Genomic DNA, 16,095 nt, shown 5'->3' on the forward strand with positions numbered 1-16,095 from the left:
TGAATGGTATGTTCCTTGTAAACGACGCGTTGTAGTCGACACGGTTTAGAACGGTCCTCAGCGGGTTGGATAGGTAGCGTATGTGTCGTGACGGGATGAGCTCCCCTTGCTGGTAATGGACCTTGATGACTGCGTTATCGAATACTTCGAGTGGACTGAGGAACAAAGGCAGAGTGGACTGAGGAGCAAAGGCAGAGTGGACTGAGGAACAAAGGCAGAGTGGACTGAGGAACAAAGGCAGAGTGGACTGAGGAACAAAGGCAGAGTGGACTGAGGAACAAAGGCAGAGTGGACTGAGGAACAAATGCAAAGTGGACTGAGGAACAAAGGCAGAGTGGACTGAGGAACAAAGGCAGAGTGGACTGAGGAACAAAGGCAGAGTGGACTGAGGAACAAAGGCAGAGTGGACTGAGGAACAAAGGCAGAGTGGACTGAGGAGCAAAGGCAGAGTGGACTGAGGAACAAAGGCAGAGTGGACTGAGGAACAAAGGCAGAGTGGACTGAGGAACAAAGGCAGAGTGGACTGAGGAACAAAGGCAGAGTGGACTGAGGAACAAATGCAAAGTGGACTGAGGAACAAAGGCAGAGTGGACTGAGGAACAAAGGCAGAGTGGACTGAGGAACAAAGGCAGAGTGGACTGAGGAACAAAGGCAGAGAGGACTGAGGAACAAAGGCAGAGTGGACTGAGGAACAAAGGCAGGGTGGACTGAGGAACAAAGGCAGATTGGACTGAGGAACAAAGGCACATAACATTTGAGTCTCGCTCTGGGAAAAAGGGGTTTAATGCATGCAAATAAAGTGTCGTCTCAGAGTAGCGTGTGTAGTACGAACAGGCTTTTCAGGGACAACACTTTCCGCGTAAGGTAGATTTTAATAAAATATACATTCTTTTAACGAAAAATACAATAAAGCAGAAAGTGTCGTCCCGCGGACTGCATAGGTTAATCTGAGACAATTTCACAGCAAGACTTATTTAAATCAGCAGTGCTTTAAGTAGCTGAAAAATAATGGTGATGATACGTTTTGATAGTTTTACAGTTATACACTATACCAATACCATGAACAACTAAAAGTAATTTAATTGACTCGTTTCTTTTTTCGTGCCTGGTTGGCAGTTTCAATTATTCATGCGGACATATATTGAAACACATTTGTCATAATAATCATACTAATACTCATATTAATATTACTTAATACCTTTTTTTAATTAGCACAACATGATCACAAACTCGTTTTTTTGTCAATCCTGAAGGTTTTAAGCACATCTTGGTAAGGAAACAATCTCTTACAAGACTTAATGCCTGAATATGCCACCGGTCATCGGCAGTAAAATTGAGCCTTGTTTTGGGAAAACGGGACTTAATGCATGTGCGTAAAGTGTCGTCCAAGATGAGCCTGTGATTGGGGAAGACACTCTGCCTTTATGGACTTTTTTGTTTAAAGGCAGTCTCTTCTAATCGATAATCCAGTTTAGGCGGAAAGTGTCGTCCCTGATTACCCTTTGCGGACTACACAGGCTTATATGAGAAGACATGTTACGCACACGCATTAAGCCCCGTTCTACAAGAGCGAAGCTCAATTACGGGTCGAAATATTCAATCTGAATAAAAACATTTTTGTAAATCGTACCCCGCCTCTATCGTGTGTATTTCAACGACCCTCTCCTTCGGTCGCAGCAAAGTCCCGATTTTGGCGTAGATCGTTTGAGACTCCGGCTTGTAGACATTGTGCGAGCAGTTCCACTGCGGTCCACCAATCAGAATCTGCCCTTTTGTCCACGTGACATCCGGTTTGTCGTCGTCAAGGCGAACAAGTATCTTGTTGTCTTTGCATAGCACCCTCTGAAGTGAACATAAGAATTTAATTTGTAGCCACGCTCTGAGAAAACCGGGCTAAATACATGTGCGTAAAGTGTCGTCCTAGCACAGGCTAATAAAGGGCGATTCTTTCCGCCTGGATAGGGCATTCGTTTAGAAGAGACAGTTTTAAATGTGAAATTCCGTAAAAGCGGAAAGCATCGTGTCTGATTAAACTTTGTGAATTGCACAGGCTAATCATGGGCGATACTTTACGCAATGGGTGTGGCTCAACTAGTTTGTCTTTTTAATCGCTTCAACCGGTTGGATAAGTGTTTCAGAAATATGTTATGGTATATCTGAGTGATGTCTGTCCGCCCGTCAGTCCGTCCGAAAAACTGGATTCTATCTCAAAATCCGCTTCGGATACAAAGCAGTATATTAGCCTACGTCACTGGGGCATTGTAAAGCAGTGTAAAAAAATCACGCTTCATTTACTTCATACACATGCATGTATATTGAACATTGGAAAAATGACAACATGTGCTTAAATAGCTTTTCGCGTCGTATAAATTTACTTCCTGTTCCAGAAATCAATGAGAGTGATTAAACTTCGGCATATTGATTGATTTGGACCTTCTTAACTGCTTCATAACAAGTGATATTTAAATGAAATAATATTGAACTTATGTACTCCATATGGGGTTTGCGTTTAAGAGAAATAGTCGAAATTGTTTTCTAACTTGTTGATTAAATCCCCCATGTCGTTTAATCTCAATAATTGATGTTCGGTATGCATAAATCTAATAAACAGCCGGGTTTATGTAGATGGTATATTCGTTACCATAATTTTGCCTTTCAAATATCCCTTTTAACTGTTTTTGTGTAAAATAGAGATATCTAAAATTCGTAAATAATAACTCGGCGCGATTTAAAACATTAATGGATTTTAAAAAGGCATCAAACGTACCTATATCGTTATCATAAACTATACATCAAACTATATGCACGTTTACAGTTTTCAAAATATTTGACCATCTTGATATTAATCGTACAAACATGAAAACCCGATCATTTATTGTTTGCACAGATGGCTTTTAAATAAGGCAAAAATAGTGCAATATGTTGTCCTGTTTATGAAAGTCCTCAAATCATCCTTTTATTATCATTTTTTTAAGATGAACGCGTTATTTCTTCACATTTGACGAAGGGTATATAGATTTTAGTTAATGTTTCGAAAATATAAAAAATATTTCAAGATAATTAATTGACAAATAATTATATGACCCCTGCCCACCTACCCCAATCCCTTTCCCGCACGCCACGAAGTACAGGGGCTGTCTTTGCTATCACCTTTGCTAAACCCAGCCTGTTTAAACCCACCCCAAGGGTTTGTATCTTTATCGACATAATGTTAGTGGAATATATACCGTGTTTTTTTTTTAAATTGATATCTATTAAACACCCAAAGGTCACTTAACAGCCCCAGACCCGATGCATAATATGTTGATAATTATATACGTACCGGTATATCATTAATTGTCGTCGAAAATTCCGCTCGTCCAAAAACGTTTTGCTTCCGAATCCATATCATAGTTTTATAGCGAAATCACATTTTTACATTATATACGCGGGTTTACTATGATTGGGATTATCATCGCATGTAACAATTAAGCCTCGCTCTGGGAAAATGGGGCTTAATGCATGTTTGTAAAGTGTCGTCACAGAATAGCCTGTGCGGTCCGTACATGCTAATCAGAGACGACACTTTCCGCCCGAACTGGATTTTCGCAAAAAAAGAGACTTATTTAAACAAAACGATATAATGAAAGAGGAAAGTATCGTCCCTGACTAGCCTGTGCGGATTACACAGGCTAATCTAGTACGACACTTCGCGCACATGCATAAACCTCGTTTTTACAGAGCGATTCTAATATGTTAACTATTAAAGTTGCTAAAGATCGCGCTCACCTTGACGCTTGCAATTCTGTCTAGGTCAATGATATCTGCTAACGTCCCTCTACTCTGCAGCCTCAGCCGCCCGCCGGTCTCTTGCTCCTCGAGATAAATGTCGTCGTCAAACGTTAACGCTTCCGATGACCTCACTAACGACGCGTCCTCGTAAGCGGCACAAATGGCAGTCAGAACCGCCGCGACGAGAAACAACGTATGCCTCATAGTTACTAAGTACCTTCGAAAAAGTAGAAGCGCGTTTTCCTTAATTATTTAATACCCGAACATCTCATTACGTTGATGTTAGATTTAAATCATCTAGTATCCTCAACGAAGAGTTATGGAATATATCTAAACATTAAAAAAGCATATGTTTTTCCCTAAAGCTATCGAACGTTATCTGATTATAACAAAGTATGCGTTTAAAATTCTACTAAGTATTGCATTCTACCGACTCGGAACAAGGATTGTTTGCACTCGAGCGTCTGTTATTGGACGATTGCAGACGGGGTCAAGGGTTAATACATACCCACAGTTTATCCGTAGATTTAAAACTTAATCTCGCTCAGACTGCGCTGTTTGAGTTGACAGAACATTTTGATCGCAGCGCAGTGTGTTACACAGTTTGATTTTGGCTTCAATAATTCTAATGGTACCGTTCATTACATGTTATGAATTAAACTACGACATGCTATTGCAGAGCTTGATCTAAAAACGATGGGCTTTACCACATTAACGAGATGTCTACTTTTCACGTTCGGTATGACGTCATTTACGTCTTTGATGACGTCAGGGGTATATTTCGAAGACGGTTACGATCATCACTATACATATTCGTCTGAGTCTGACGTCCTGGGGATGCATAACGTCACAACAGTGATCAAAGTAAGTACCAAAATTGGTTGCTACAATTAACGTTCATGGTGACGTCATTTACGTCCCCGATGACGTTAACGCATTTTTATTCTAACGTCATGGGATGTCATTTCGATCATTTGTGCTGAGTGTGCAATTATTGATAAATATTTCATATATATTGTTATTTTTGATTTATGTTGTTGATCGCGTTTTTTTTTATCATCACCGTTGTAATGCTTTCATCTTCGTTTAATGGTTTATTCGGTTTTATAATCTGTTTTCTTATATTATGTTTCTTTATGTATGTTTATGATTATTTTGCTATTCGTTTTTCCGTGTTAAACTTAACAGAAGAATTGTGATACTTCGTTCATTAATATTGTATAGTACTCCTTAACGAAGTGTTTTACAACCTTGTCAAACCTGTCCATGCCCAAGTGTTAATATGTTAATGCATTTCTATATGACGGCATATAGAAGTCGCACTGTCCGTCTGAAAGTCCGTCCGTCCGTTCGCTTGTCCGTCAGAAATGTCTGTCTAGCCACAACTTTGCCAATCATTGATCGATTTTGAAATAACTTAAAGTAGCTCTACCCAAGCATTACTGATCATAAGACGACGTGTCGCATGTAGCACTTTTTCACTGCCTAAAAGGTCAAGGTCACATGTAGAGGTAAAAGGTCAAATTTGATCATGAAACAGCTTGTCCGGAATGTAACTTTGTGATTTATCATGCAATTTTAAAATATTAAGTAACTTACTAATAAAAACCACACATGACCACAATAAGGTATTTCACCGCCCCCGCCCCCCCCCCCCCCCCCTACCCCAAAGGTGAACGTCACGATACGAGGCCAAATGTCAACTTTGTGTATTAAACAGCTTGTTGGTTACTGAATTGAGATTATTTGGTACATACGAATGTGTAATGCCCCTTGTCGGGTCAGATGTGGTACGGGAGATACCCAGGTTGGTAGATATGGTACGGGGAAATCGTTGGTATGTATTTGCTAAGAAGAGTTCAATGCAATTACCACCGCATGAAGTCTTATGTTATCAACATCATGTCCACAGCAGATAAAACCATCGACATATCACCCTGACTTTGAGCAACAGCTTATACATTAGTATCAACAGCAATGTCAACATCATCAGCGTTAATTTCAGCAGCAACAACAGTACTATCAGTACAAGATCCATTACTTGCATATGTTTTGTCATATAAAAAATGAGCTGTGCTCTGGAAAATGGGGCTAAAGTATCGTCCCCCCAGACAGGGGACGACAGTTTCAAGTATCGTCCCAGGTTAGGGGACGACAGTTTCCGCTTTAATGATATTTTTCATTCAAAGGAAGTCTCTTCTCAACAAAAATCCAATCTCGGCGAAACGAGTCGTCCCTGATAAGTCTGTTACTGACAGGCTTACCTCTAACGATAATTTACGCTTAGGGTTAGGGTTAGGCCCTTTGTTATTTGTGTATGATGGAAATTTTCAGGACTATATCTCAGATATGGTACAAGATTTTAACATGAAACTTCATGGGTGTGTGTATATCAGTGTGGAGAAGTGCTATGATGAAGAACCATAACCTTACACATTATCAAATAAGAGTTATTGCCCTTTGTTGTTTTTGTATGATGCATCTTTTCAGATGCAATACTGATTTCAACATGAGACTTCATGGGTGTATATATATTAATACGGAGAATCGCCTTGCACAAGAGCCATAAACTTCCACGTACTCAAATAATATTTATTGGCCTTTGTTATTTTTGTATGATGTAATTTTTCAGGGCTTTGTCTCAGTTACGCTATAAAATTTCAACATGCAACTTCATGGGTTTATAGATATTAATGAGAAACATTGCAATGCTTAAAAACACTTGCCCTATACTTAAATATTTTGTTTAAGGATTATACTGTTTTTCAAGAGATGAGCACCCAACCATAAACAAACTTTATTTGGTCGGGATATCAATTCAACCAATTTGCTTGTTATTTATGTCCTTGATTGGTGTACATTGTTAGGAGGCCACACAAGATTGATTTCAATACATATAAAAATTAACATGGATAAATCATTGTTAACTCAAATAACTCAATAGTTGAATGTCAGTAGCAGTTAATGGTTTATATATAAATATGTGGAGTATGTTTATAAACTTAAGAAATTTAATTGCATAAGATAACGTACCACTTATGACCATCTCAATAGCTTTAAAAGAATTTTGTAAAACAGAAATGTCCATAGAGTATATCAATTTAACTTACCGTAGGTCTGTTGGAATGTGAAAGTAATTATTAAAAGCTGAATAACAGATCTATTAACGTATTTTTCTTGATATACTTATGGCAGAACACTGACATTGCTTATTTGATCATTTGAATTGATAACACACTTGAATAATTATAATGGAAATGTTTCACCTTAAAATGTTCTCTTGTCCAATAATGACATTTGCAAATTATTCAATACCAATGCTTCAATAGCTCTAATAATGAGATTAGTCTCCGCAGTGAATACATGTAAATTTTAATATATTAATTTGATATAATCGTTCCAAAAATCTCATTGTGTGAGTAGTGTCAGGCAATTTGAAAAAGATCTACAGACAATTGAATTGCTCTCAAATCATACCTGCCTAATCACTCGAAGAATGGACTAGTAATGGTTGCAATATGAGAACCATATCTGAAACTTTCAATTTAAAATCCACTGGTGATCAGCAATTAAACAGCCTTGTTCACAATTTAGGTATGAAAGTTTTGCTTCACACCTTTTAAGTGATAACAGCACAATTACTCTGTGACTGCACTACTGAGGTCGTTGTCAAGGGTAAGTTGCTTCACAATCTGTTTTGACAATTGCTGATAGCAAAAAAAAATACAATTTATTATTTAAAAATTATTTTTTTAGTCATTCTGAATGAAATGATCATTTAACCTCCGTTTTACCTTTATCTTTTACATGGGTGTAATTGAACTAATCGGCAAATGTTATTCATAGACTGATAGAAATGGTATGTGATTTAAAGCTAGTTGAGACCATATAATTGTTGCAAAAATGTGTCTCAATTGATATAAACAGTTTTTAACACATTTTCATAACTGCAAAAAGCATAAAATCCCATGTATCATTTTTTAAACATTCACATTTACGCGTTTAATGTGTGGCTTTAATTGTCGACTTATTCCGGCCAACTGTCTTTACAGTTTTGATAATAATTGAAATCGAAAGATTAACTCTTCAGGATACAAATCACTTACTACTTATCAGAGGGGGAAATCACGTGATAGTCAAGATGGCGGCGTCCATGCTGAGGCAGTTTTTTCGCCGTTTTATGCCCTTTATTACTAGTTATACATGTCTAAATGACGCTCACTTTGCAGCCATATCAGCAAGAATGTAACAAGCATTTGTTTCGTTTAAATGTTCGCTCTATAACTCGGTTTTACTCGCTCCAATTTTTTTTAGCGGGATGACCTTATTAGTTTTTACAGCTCCACTCAGAAAATTTTCGGACAGTAACGTCATGATATAAAGCGGATTTTAATACGAAATAAACGCGTATCCCGTTTTTAATGACTGGAGAGTGCGCGTTAGTCAAAATCAAACAAAATTAAAGGTATAAAACTGCGAAAATTAACTGTCATAAACGTCGACATCTTGATTATTACGTGATTATCCCCTTTGCTTATGCCCATAATTCAATGCTCTATGAAGACTTTTACAATCCATTTAGTATACATGGACCTCATGCATCAATATATGGGCGTTTTCCAAATGTCTTTTGCATACAAAAAAATCATCCTACAAGATTTATGGAACTGATACTAATTATAAAATGTTTCATGACTTTTCTCAATAATGAAAGGCACTCAGAAAATTTTGTTTCCATCTTTCCCAACCACATTTTCTCTCAACAACAAACTAGAGCTATCCCCAACGGTAATAAATAACATTTAATACGACATTCGACACTTCTTCAAGTTTAAAGTCGCGGTATAGTATTTGGATATTTAACTATTTACTTAAAAATGCGGTTGTATAACTTTAATAATATGCATGGCGTCTACCGGGCTACTAAGCTGCACTCCACGGGATTTTCCACTATGACATTTCAATTTAATACTGCATACCATGTTGCAACGCATGTCACTAAAACTGCAGATATTAACTCTATTTATTTAAAAAAATAGCACCTTCCTGTGACAGCTCTAATATTCGTCTACTTTGATAGTATTCTTGTGTCAGTCAACTGCATTAAGTATCATTCTTATAATTGAAAATTTGTAAATGAAAACAACAATGCTCATTCCAAGCAATTAGATTTCTGAGTGTTTATCAATTTATTTATGGTATTTGAATTTACTTAACGATGCGAGCTATGTCTACTAACTAGTTCAATACACATACATCTACTTTCTTAGCAAAGAGCTTGATTCCACTATAGCTCCAACAAAAGTCTACATATATGTTACCTACACACATAATTACACAAAAATACATTTATCTAGTCTTCATGCCATATATCTGAAATATTTTTCTTTTTTTGTGTGAAAGTTTAGTCGATTTAGTTGAAGTATGTTTCTATGTTTAGTAACAATAACATTGACCGCACTGACGCTAAATGCAATGCACCATAAAATCACCAAATATGAAAACCCTGACCCTTTTGGTTTCAGGACAGAATTTTTAAAGTTATTTACTATATAAGTCTATACAAATATTGTGAATCCTGGGTCTGGACAGGTTTGACCCCTAGGGACATTATTTGAATAGACTATAATGAGAAACACCACTCTATTTTAAATGCCAAATACAAAACCTTTAGGCCCTGCAGTTTCAGAACGGAAAAATTTGCGATGTGTTACTTTATAAACATAACGTAAACAAATTAACCCAAGGGCGGTGTTAATTTTTCACCCAAGGGCATGATTTAGACACACTATGTTTGTACTTATTTCAATTGAATTCGTATTTGTATTTTTTGTATTCGTCATCGTTATATTTGTTTCAAAAACACAAATAATATAAAATCACCAAAGTCAGTTTACTCACTCCAAATGAGGCCGAAGTCCGAAGTTGACTTTACTCTTTTAAGTTGGGGGCTATATGTGTTATTCCTGAAATATGTCTATGATATTAAATATATTATACAGAAGAAACGCATTTGTAAACAACAAACAAGTCGTATGTGATTATTACACTGGAAACCATGTGTTAATGGTAATTGATCTTGTTATTTATATCAATATACGCCTACCGATATGCGGATTGTTCAGACAATCATTGTTACTAGTTTAGGCCCATTTTCGTGGTAAATGTTAATGTCAAGCCCGACCTGAATATATAACATGTACGTTGCATTGATATAATGAAATAAGATGGGATGGGTAGATTATAATGGAAAAAAGAACGATGGCATAATAATATCGTATATACGGGCTTCAAGTTTACTGTTTTATATTTAATATCGCTAGAGATGTGCTGATCACGTTTCAACTACATGCACTTGTTTGTAGCGTGTGTCATGGTAATTGAAGATGCGGAATATAAAACACGATATAAAAGATTTACACAAAATGGCAAGTGTGTGTCAATCTTAAACACTGGTATATAATATATAGCAATAACGCTTACATTACAAAATTTAAAGAAAAAACTCTTGAAAAACCAGTGCGACATAAAAACAAGTGGGCCATGATGGTCCTGTATCGCTCCACTGTTTTTATGCGAAAAACGCGTGCAATGCGCATGGGTTGAAATGTACTCAAGCATGTGACTTTCTCTTTCGATCCCTCGTCCCACTTGGCGCTTAAAGTTGGAAGGTTGAGCATTTTATGTATGGAAAACGTTACTACGGTGTTAACTAAACAGACTAAAAAGCCCGGGAATTGTCGCACAGGTCCTTTGCTTATAACGTAGGTACATTTATCTCTCCAAAAGATATTGTCGTTCTTTCTATTTCTCATATTTTTAGAAGCTGAAGATCAAATCTATGCATGTTCTACAAGATTAATTAAAGTTCCTTCATTCAATCATGAATCTTTTTCCAAAATTCCAAAAAGTGTTTGTAGATTTCAAAGTTTCTGTTACTTATATAGTTCATGACATAAGCAAAATACCTAATGATGTAAATCACCTGGGGACCGTTTCTTAAAACTACGTACGTTCAAAAATCATGCGTAAGTGCAAAACGTTCAGTTAGTAGCGTTTCTATAAACTTCGTAAAGTTACGTTTAGCGTATTTTTGCATGTAAAGTTACGAGTGCTCAGAGGCTCACGTAACTCAGTAATTTAGCGTAAATATGGCGGCGTATGCACCGATATTTCGGAGAACCGAACGTAGGCTACGAAATCTACGAGCGCAACATCATTTTAGTTAATTTAAACCTTTATCTATATTAAGATCTTGGAAGGGCATGGGAAGATACTGTAACGGAAATCCTGCGTTGATTGTGCAGGATCTATTGTGTACGATTGTGGATTGGAGTTTTGCTAAAAAAGAAAATTGTGCATGTTCGAATCGATTGTTGTTATGATTTGTTCGATTTTCCTTTTGACAATTCATTCAACTTTCGTTTTGAACAAGGCTTTATCCATCACAAGACGCCAAGTTGAACTCAACGAATGTGACGTTTGCTGAGTGATAGAATTGATTCATTGTAAACATGGGTAAAAGTATACTTTTTCTGTAAGAATTATGTATTAGAATTGTATAATCTACGTTTTTGTAAACAATTGCATGTATATTATACTGCTGTGTCAATGAATGACAATTCTACAGTAGTCTGCGCTAATATTAATTCAATTAATTTTTGCACAGATTACTGTATAATTGTCATTCATTGACACAGCAGTATAATATAAATGCAACTATTTACAAAAACGTACATTACTGTATACAATTTTTATTGATATGTCAACAGCGCTTCTTATAAATGTGTATACGGTTGTCACTTTATTGTTGAATTTGGCACATTTACAGTTTAAGCAGAAGTTCTGCATCAAGATCAATATGCAGTATGCCCCTTATTTCCAGATCAAGGCTCAGATATATGCAAACATCGGTATTACTACGCCGATAAAACATGTGTAAATACTTTAATTATTGGATATATACTATACAAACGCGTCGATACTTTCAGTTTCGGATCCGGTCCGTGAACGCGACTTCCGGAGGCGGTGTCCTGCATCAGTTAATAATCGACAGCTTCGTCCAGCACTCCGAGCACGGATATGGTAAAACGTCTTATTATTAACCTCGTTGAAAAAATCTTTAAAAACGGACCTTATTGTATGTGCTTAAAGTATCGTCTCAACTTAGCCTGTGCAGTCCCCGCCGGCTACTAAGTGACGACCCTCTCTGCCTACAATTGATGTTCGTTCAGAAGAGACTTTCTTTCAGCAACAATTCTTGTGCAAATTGCACAGGCTAATCACTTAACGTACATACATTTAGTCCGGTTTTACAAGTGTGTTACTGATATCTATGTAGGCTTACATAAATTTCTATGTTTTATGTTGTAAAATAATATTGTTTTTTAAAAATCGAAAACAACTTCGGCTGAATTCTGTAATTGATCATGTAACAAAGTCTCGCATCCGTTATATTTATGTCGGCTTCGGGTGAACGTTCCTGATTTAATTTGCAACGAAAGAATGTTGGATTCCGACAATTAACCTTTGTTTTGGAAAAACATTCATGTATAAAAATCGTTAAGTACTTCAGATGATGGCGAAAACATGTATAGTTGTAAAATAACCACAATTAACTAGACTGACGTATTTGTACGATACATTTCATATTAAAGAATCTTCAAAATGTTCATCGTTGACGAATTTGATCCCAAATATCATGTAAACTTCCTGTTCTGCGCCATGTATATCATGATTTGTTCATCTTCAGCCTGATCGAACTGTGGGAATACATGCGCATTTAAAGTGGGTTTTCCCAAAATGCTGCACAATTGTTTATTAATACACATGTTTATCGTAAGATCTTTGCCGTTGATGAATTCTTTGTTAACACTGAAACACAAGGTTGTCCTTCAGTTGGTGATAACATCAAAGTCCCGGTTAGAAGATATAGATCTGTCATGCATTCCGAAAAACACCTGTAACCGGATGAAACCGGAAATGACAAATATTCTATACATGATAAACTAGTCTGCAATGAATACCCCCTGACATCGCAAGGACAAAAAACAGCTATTAAAAATGAGCCTCGCTGTGGGAAAACGGTGCTTAATGTGTGAGCGTAAAGTGTCGTCCAGGATGAGCCTGTGCAGTCCGCACAGGCTAATCAGAGACGATACATTCCACTTTTATGGAATAAGCAAAAATCCAGTAAAGGCGGTATATGTCGTCCCTTATTAGCCTGTGCTACTGCACAGGCTCATCTGGTACGGCTCTTTAAGAACATGCATTAAACCCCGTCTCCCAAAAGCGCGGCCTTAAAGCGGGTATGGCAAGCGGTTCAACGCATAATCCCAAGAAACTAGGTTTCTCATGAGAACCTAGGCTCTCAGAATGAGAACCAATGTTCTCATGATAACCAAGGTTTTCAAATGAGAAGTGCGAGTTGACACTTCAATCTCTAGAGTTACCGAAATCCGGGAATATAAATTTTATAACATAACATATCCGTGTACGAAATACCTGTAACAAAACGTGATCATTTTTAAGAACATCACATATCCGTGTAGCAATTTTCATGACAAAAACTCAAAGTGTCATATAAGCAATTATAAATATGAATTATATCACGTAGACCTGTAAAAAAAACCTTGGAAATTTCGGTAAAGTCGAGTCGCCAATAGCGGAAATTCTCCAAAAGCTGAATAATTAATGGTTTATGATTATTTAGCTTAAACTAAAAAGTTTTTGCATTTTTTCTAATAAATAAATTATATAAACCTATTTAACAAACGTATATCATATAAGTCAAGAACATAAAAGAGAATGGCCGAATGATTAGGGCTACTGCTGTATGGCCTGGAGGTCAGATGTTCGAACCCCAGCTCCATGGCCCTTTGCATTTACCCGTAAGAAGGGAGAATATTAGGCTCGTTCTGGGTTAACTGGTGCATGTGCGTAGAGTGTCAGTTTCGATAAGCCTCTGCAGTCCGCACAGGCTTATCAGGAACGACACTTTCCACCTTAATTTGATATCGCTAATAAGACATCCCTTGAACGTTAAAGATTATAAAAACGGAAAGTGCCGTCCCTGATTAGAATGTGCGGACAACAGAGGCGACACTTAACGCACATGCATTAAACCCAGTTTTCCCAGAACGAGGCTCATACAGGAATCGCTTTATCGGTTTGACAGGCGGGCGGTCCGTCTGCTTATGTTTTTGGAACGAACTACTTAAACATTTCTACAGCGATGAAATTTGTCCGTAAATATGGACACCATGGAGTGTTGATGGATACCATGGAGTGTTGATGTGATGTACACAATGGAGTGTTGATGTGCACATATGGACACCATAGAGTGTTGATGTGCAAATATGGATACAATGGAGTGTATATGTGCAAATATGGACACAATGGAGTGTTGATTTGCAAATATCTTTTTGAGCCCAAGTTGATCCAAACATTCCTGAGTTATTTGAGTCCAAAAGCTTTAACAATTCCATTAACAGCGCTCGCATTACATGAGGACAGACTTAATTTAATATTTTGTTTTGTACCACGCGAACAGTAATTGGGCCGTGCTCTCTGACATTGGGGTTTAATGCATGTTTGTAAAGTGTCGTCCCAGATTAGCCTGTGCACTCCACACAGGCTAATCTGGGACGAAATTTCCGCTTTTATGATATTTTTCCATTTCAATTAGTATATTCTTGGCAAAAATCTAGTTAAGACGGAAAGTGTCGTCCCTGATTGGCCTGCGCGGACTGCACAGGCTAATTTGTGACAACACATTACGCTCATGCATTTAACTCCTTTTTCACAGAGCTTAATTTGTAACAAGCATTTTCAAACATAAACATAATTTGTTATATTTCTTATAAGCATCGTTTCCTACCATTATAGCTGATGCAAATATAAGCTTTCATTAAATCATTTTCGTGGAAAAAGCACACAGGTAAAAGGCCTTGAGTAACTTACGCGTTAAGTCAATTTGACTTCCATTTTATAAATCCATTAACATAGTTTGGTAAAGACTTAATAAAACGTCACGGCCTTTCTTAGATTCATATATTTGAAGAAATCGAATAAAGTCGAATGCATTTAACTGCTTAGAGTGAATCGGTAAAGGAAGTCGTTTTCAATTTTCATTAAATAGAAACATACTGAGTACATACAGATGTTTGATCAAGTTTAAGTTTGCATAAAAACAAATCATACAAAAATAACAGCAAGATTAGTTTGGACTTCCAAGAAGGATAAGGAATATCTTTCTTTTGTTGTCGAGTCATTTCTAATAATGAATACTCAATGTTATGTATTGTTTTCAATGCGGGTGGTGCAACAAAGGATATTCATCGAAAGATCAAATGTTAAGTACTTTGCAGCAACGAAATATGAATACGGTACCCAAACCGAGTTACATTTTCTGTTCAATGTTCGTATAGGGAAGTTTGATATTTTAACTCGCAACACTGATTTGCTGCCAATTATTTGTATTTGTATACATAATGGCTTTGAAGGAAGACCATTATGTCCCGCGTTATCAGTGTAGGTAAACTTTAAAGAAATATATCGTAAATCTTTGTGAAACGCATGACTATGTAAATATTATTGAAAATTTATAGCTGATAAGTCCTTTAAAATATCGTATTATCGATTGCGAACCGGGAAGTACCTATGCACGATCCGATTGGGTATTGATAACATTTCCAATCGAATGCATTTATCTACTTGTTTAGGTCGATAGTTATAGATAGGCATTGAAATGTGGATTAAAAAGGCCGCATTTGTTGACGATACAGGGCACTTTAGTTATTTATGAGATACATCTATCGCAGACGTCGTTGAGAGACACTCTCAAAAGCGTCTAAATGTTAATCAGCGTGTTTGTTTCAAGAGTAATCAAAATGACATCTTTGAAAATCAAACCAAGCGTTGATTTAATACATACCCTGTACTTTATTATCAAAGCAGAGTAGATGAAATAGTTCAAGATGCACGCTTGTCTTAAGTGTTTTATCGGTACATGTTTTAACATATCGGATGTGTCACGTGTAATCAGATCATTTAACGGGTGCAACAAAACCTGAACCCATATCTTAGAAAGCTTATAAGGAAAACTGAAGTTTTCCTCAAGATTTCCTCAAGCTCATAAATTTTACAAAATATTTTGCGATGTCATGTTCCGGTATTTTTTGTTTACCTATTTAGAAATATGATTGTCATATATTCATACAAAATACATAAAAAGTTTCCTCACTTACGTCAATATTATTTTATTACATCTGATATTAAGATTTACAACTTTTCAGAAAACTGACATACACAAGTTATGATTCT

General features: G+C 36.7%; 1 protein-coding gene across 1 annotated transcript in view; it reads left to right on the forward strand.

Moving 5' to 3' along the window:
* Positions 1 to 4,319: 4,319 nt before the first annotated feature.
* Positions 4,320 to 16,095, forward strand: part of LOC127857769 (uncharacterized) — a 74,946-nt gene continuing 63,170 nt past the window's right edge. The window contains exons 1-2 of the mRNA XM_052394426.1: positions 4,320 to 4,635; positions 11,763 to 11,856. Of these exons, the coding sequence (XP_052250386.1) occupies positions 4,468 to 4,635; positions 11,763 to 11,856 (262 nt within the window). The 5' untranslated portion in view covers positions 4,320 to 4,467. The remainder of the gene's footprint in view (positions 4,636 to 11,762; positions 11,857 to 16,095) is intronic.

The sequence above is a fragment of the Dreissena polymorpha genome, chromosome 14, assembly GCF_020536995.1.
Source record: "Dreissena polymorpha isolate Duluth1 chromosome 14, UMN_Dpol_1.0, whole genome shotgun sequence".
NCBI classification, from domain to species: domain Eukaryota; kingdom Metazoa; phylum Mollusca; class Bivalvia; order Myida; family Dreissenidae; genus Dreissena; species Dreissena polymorpha.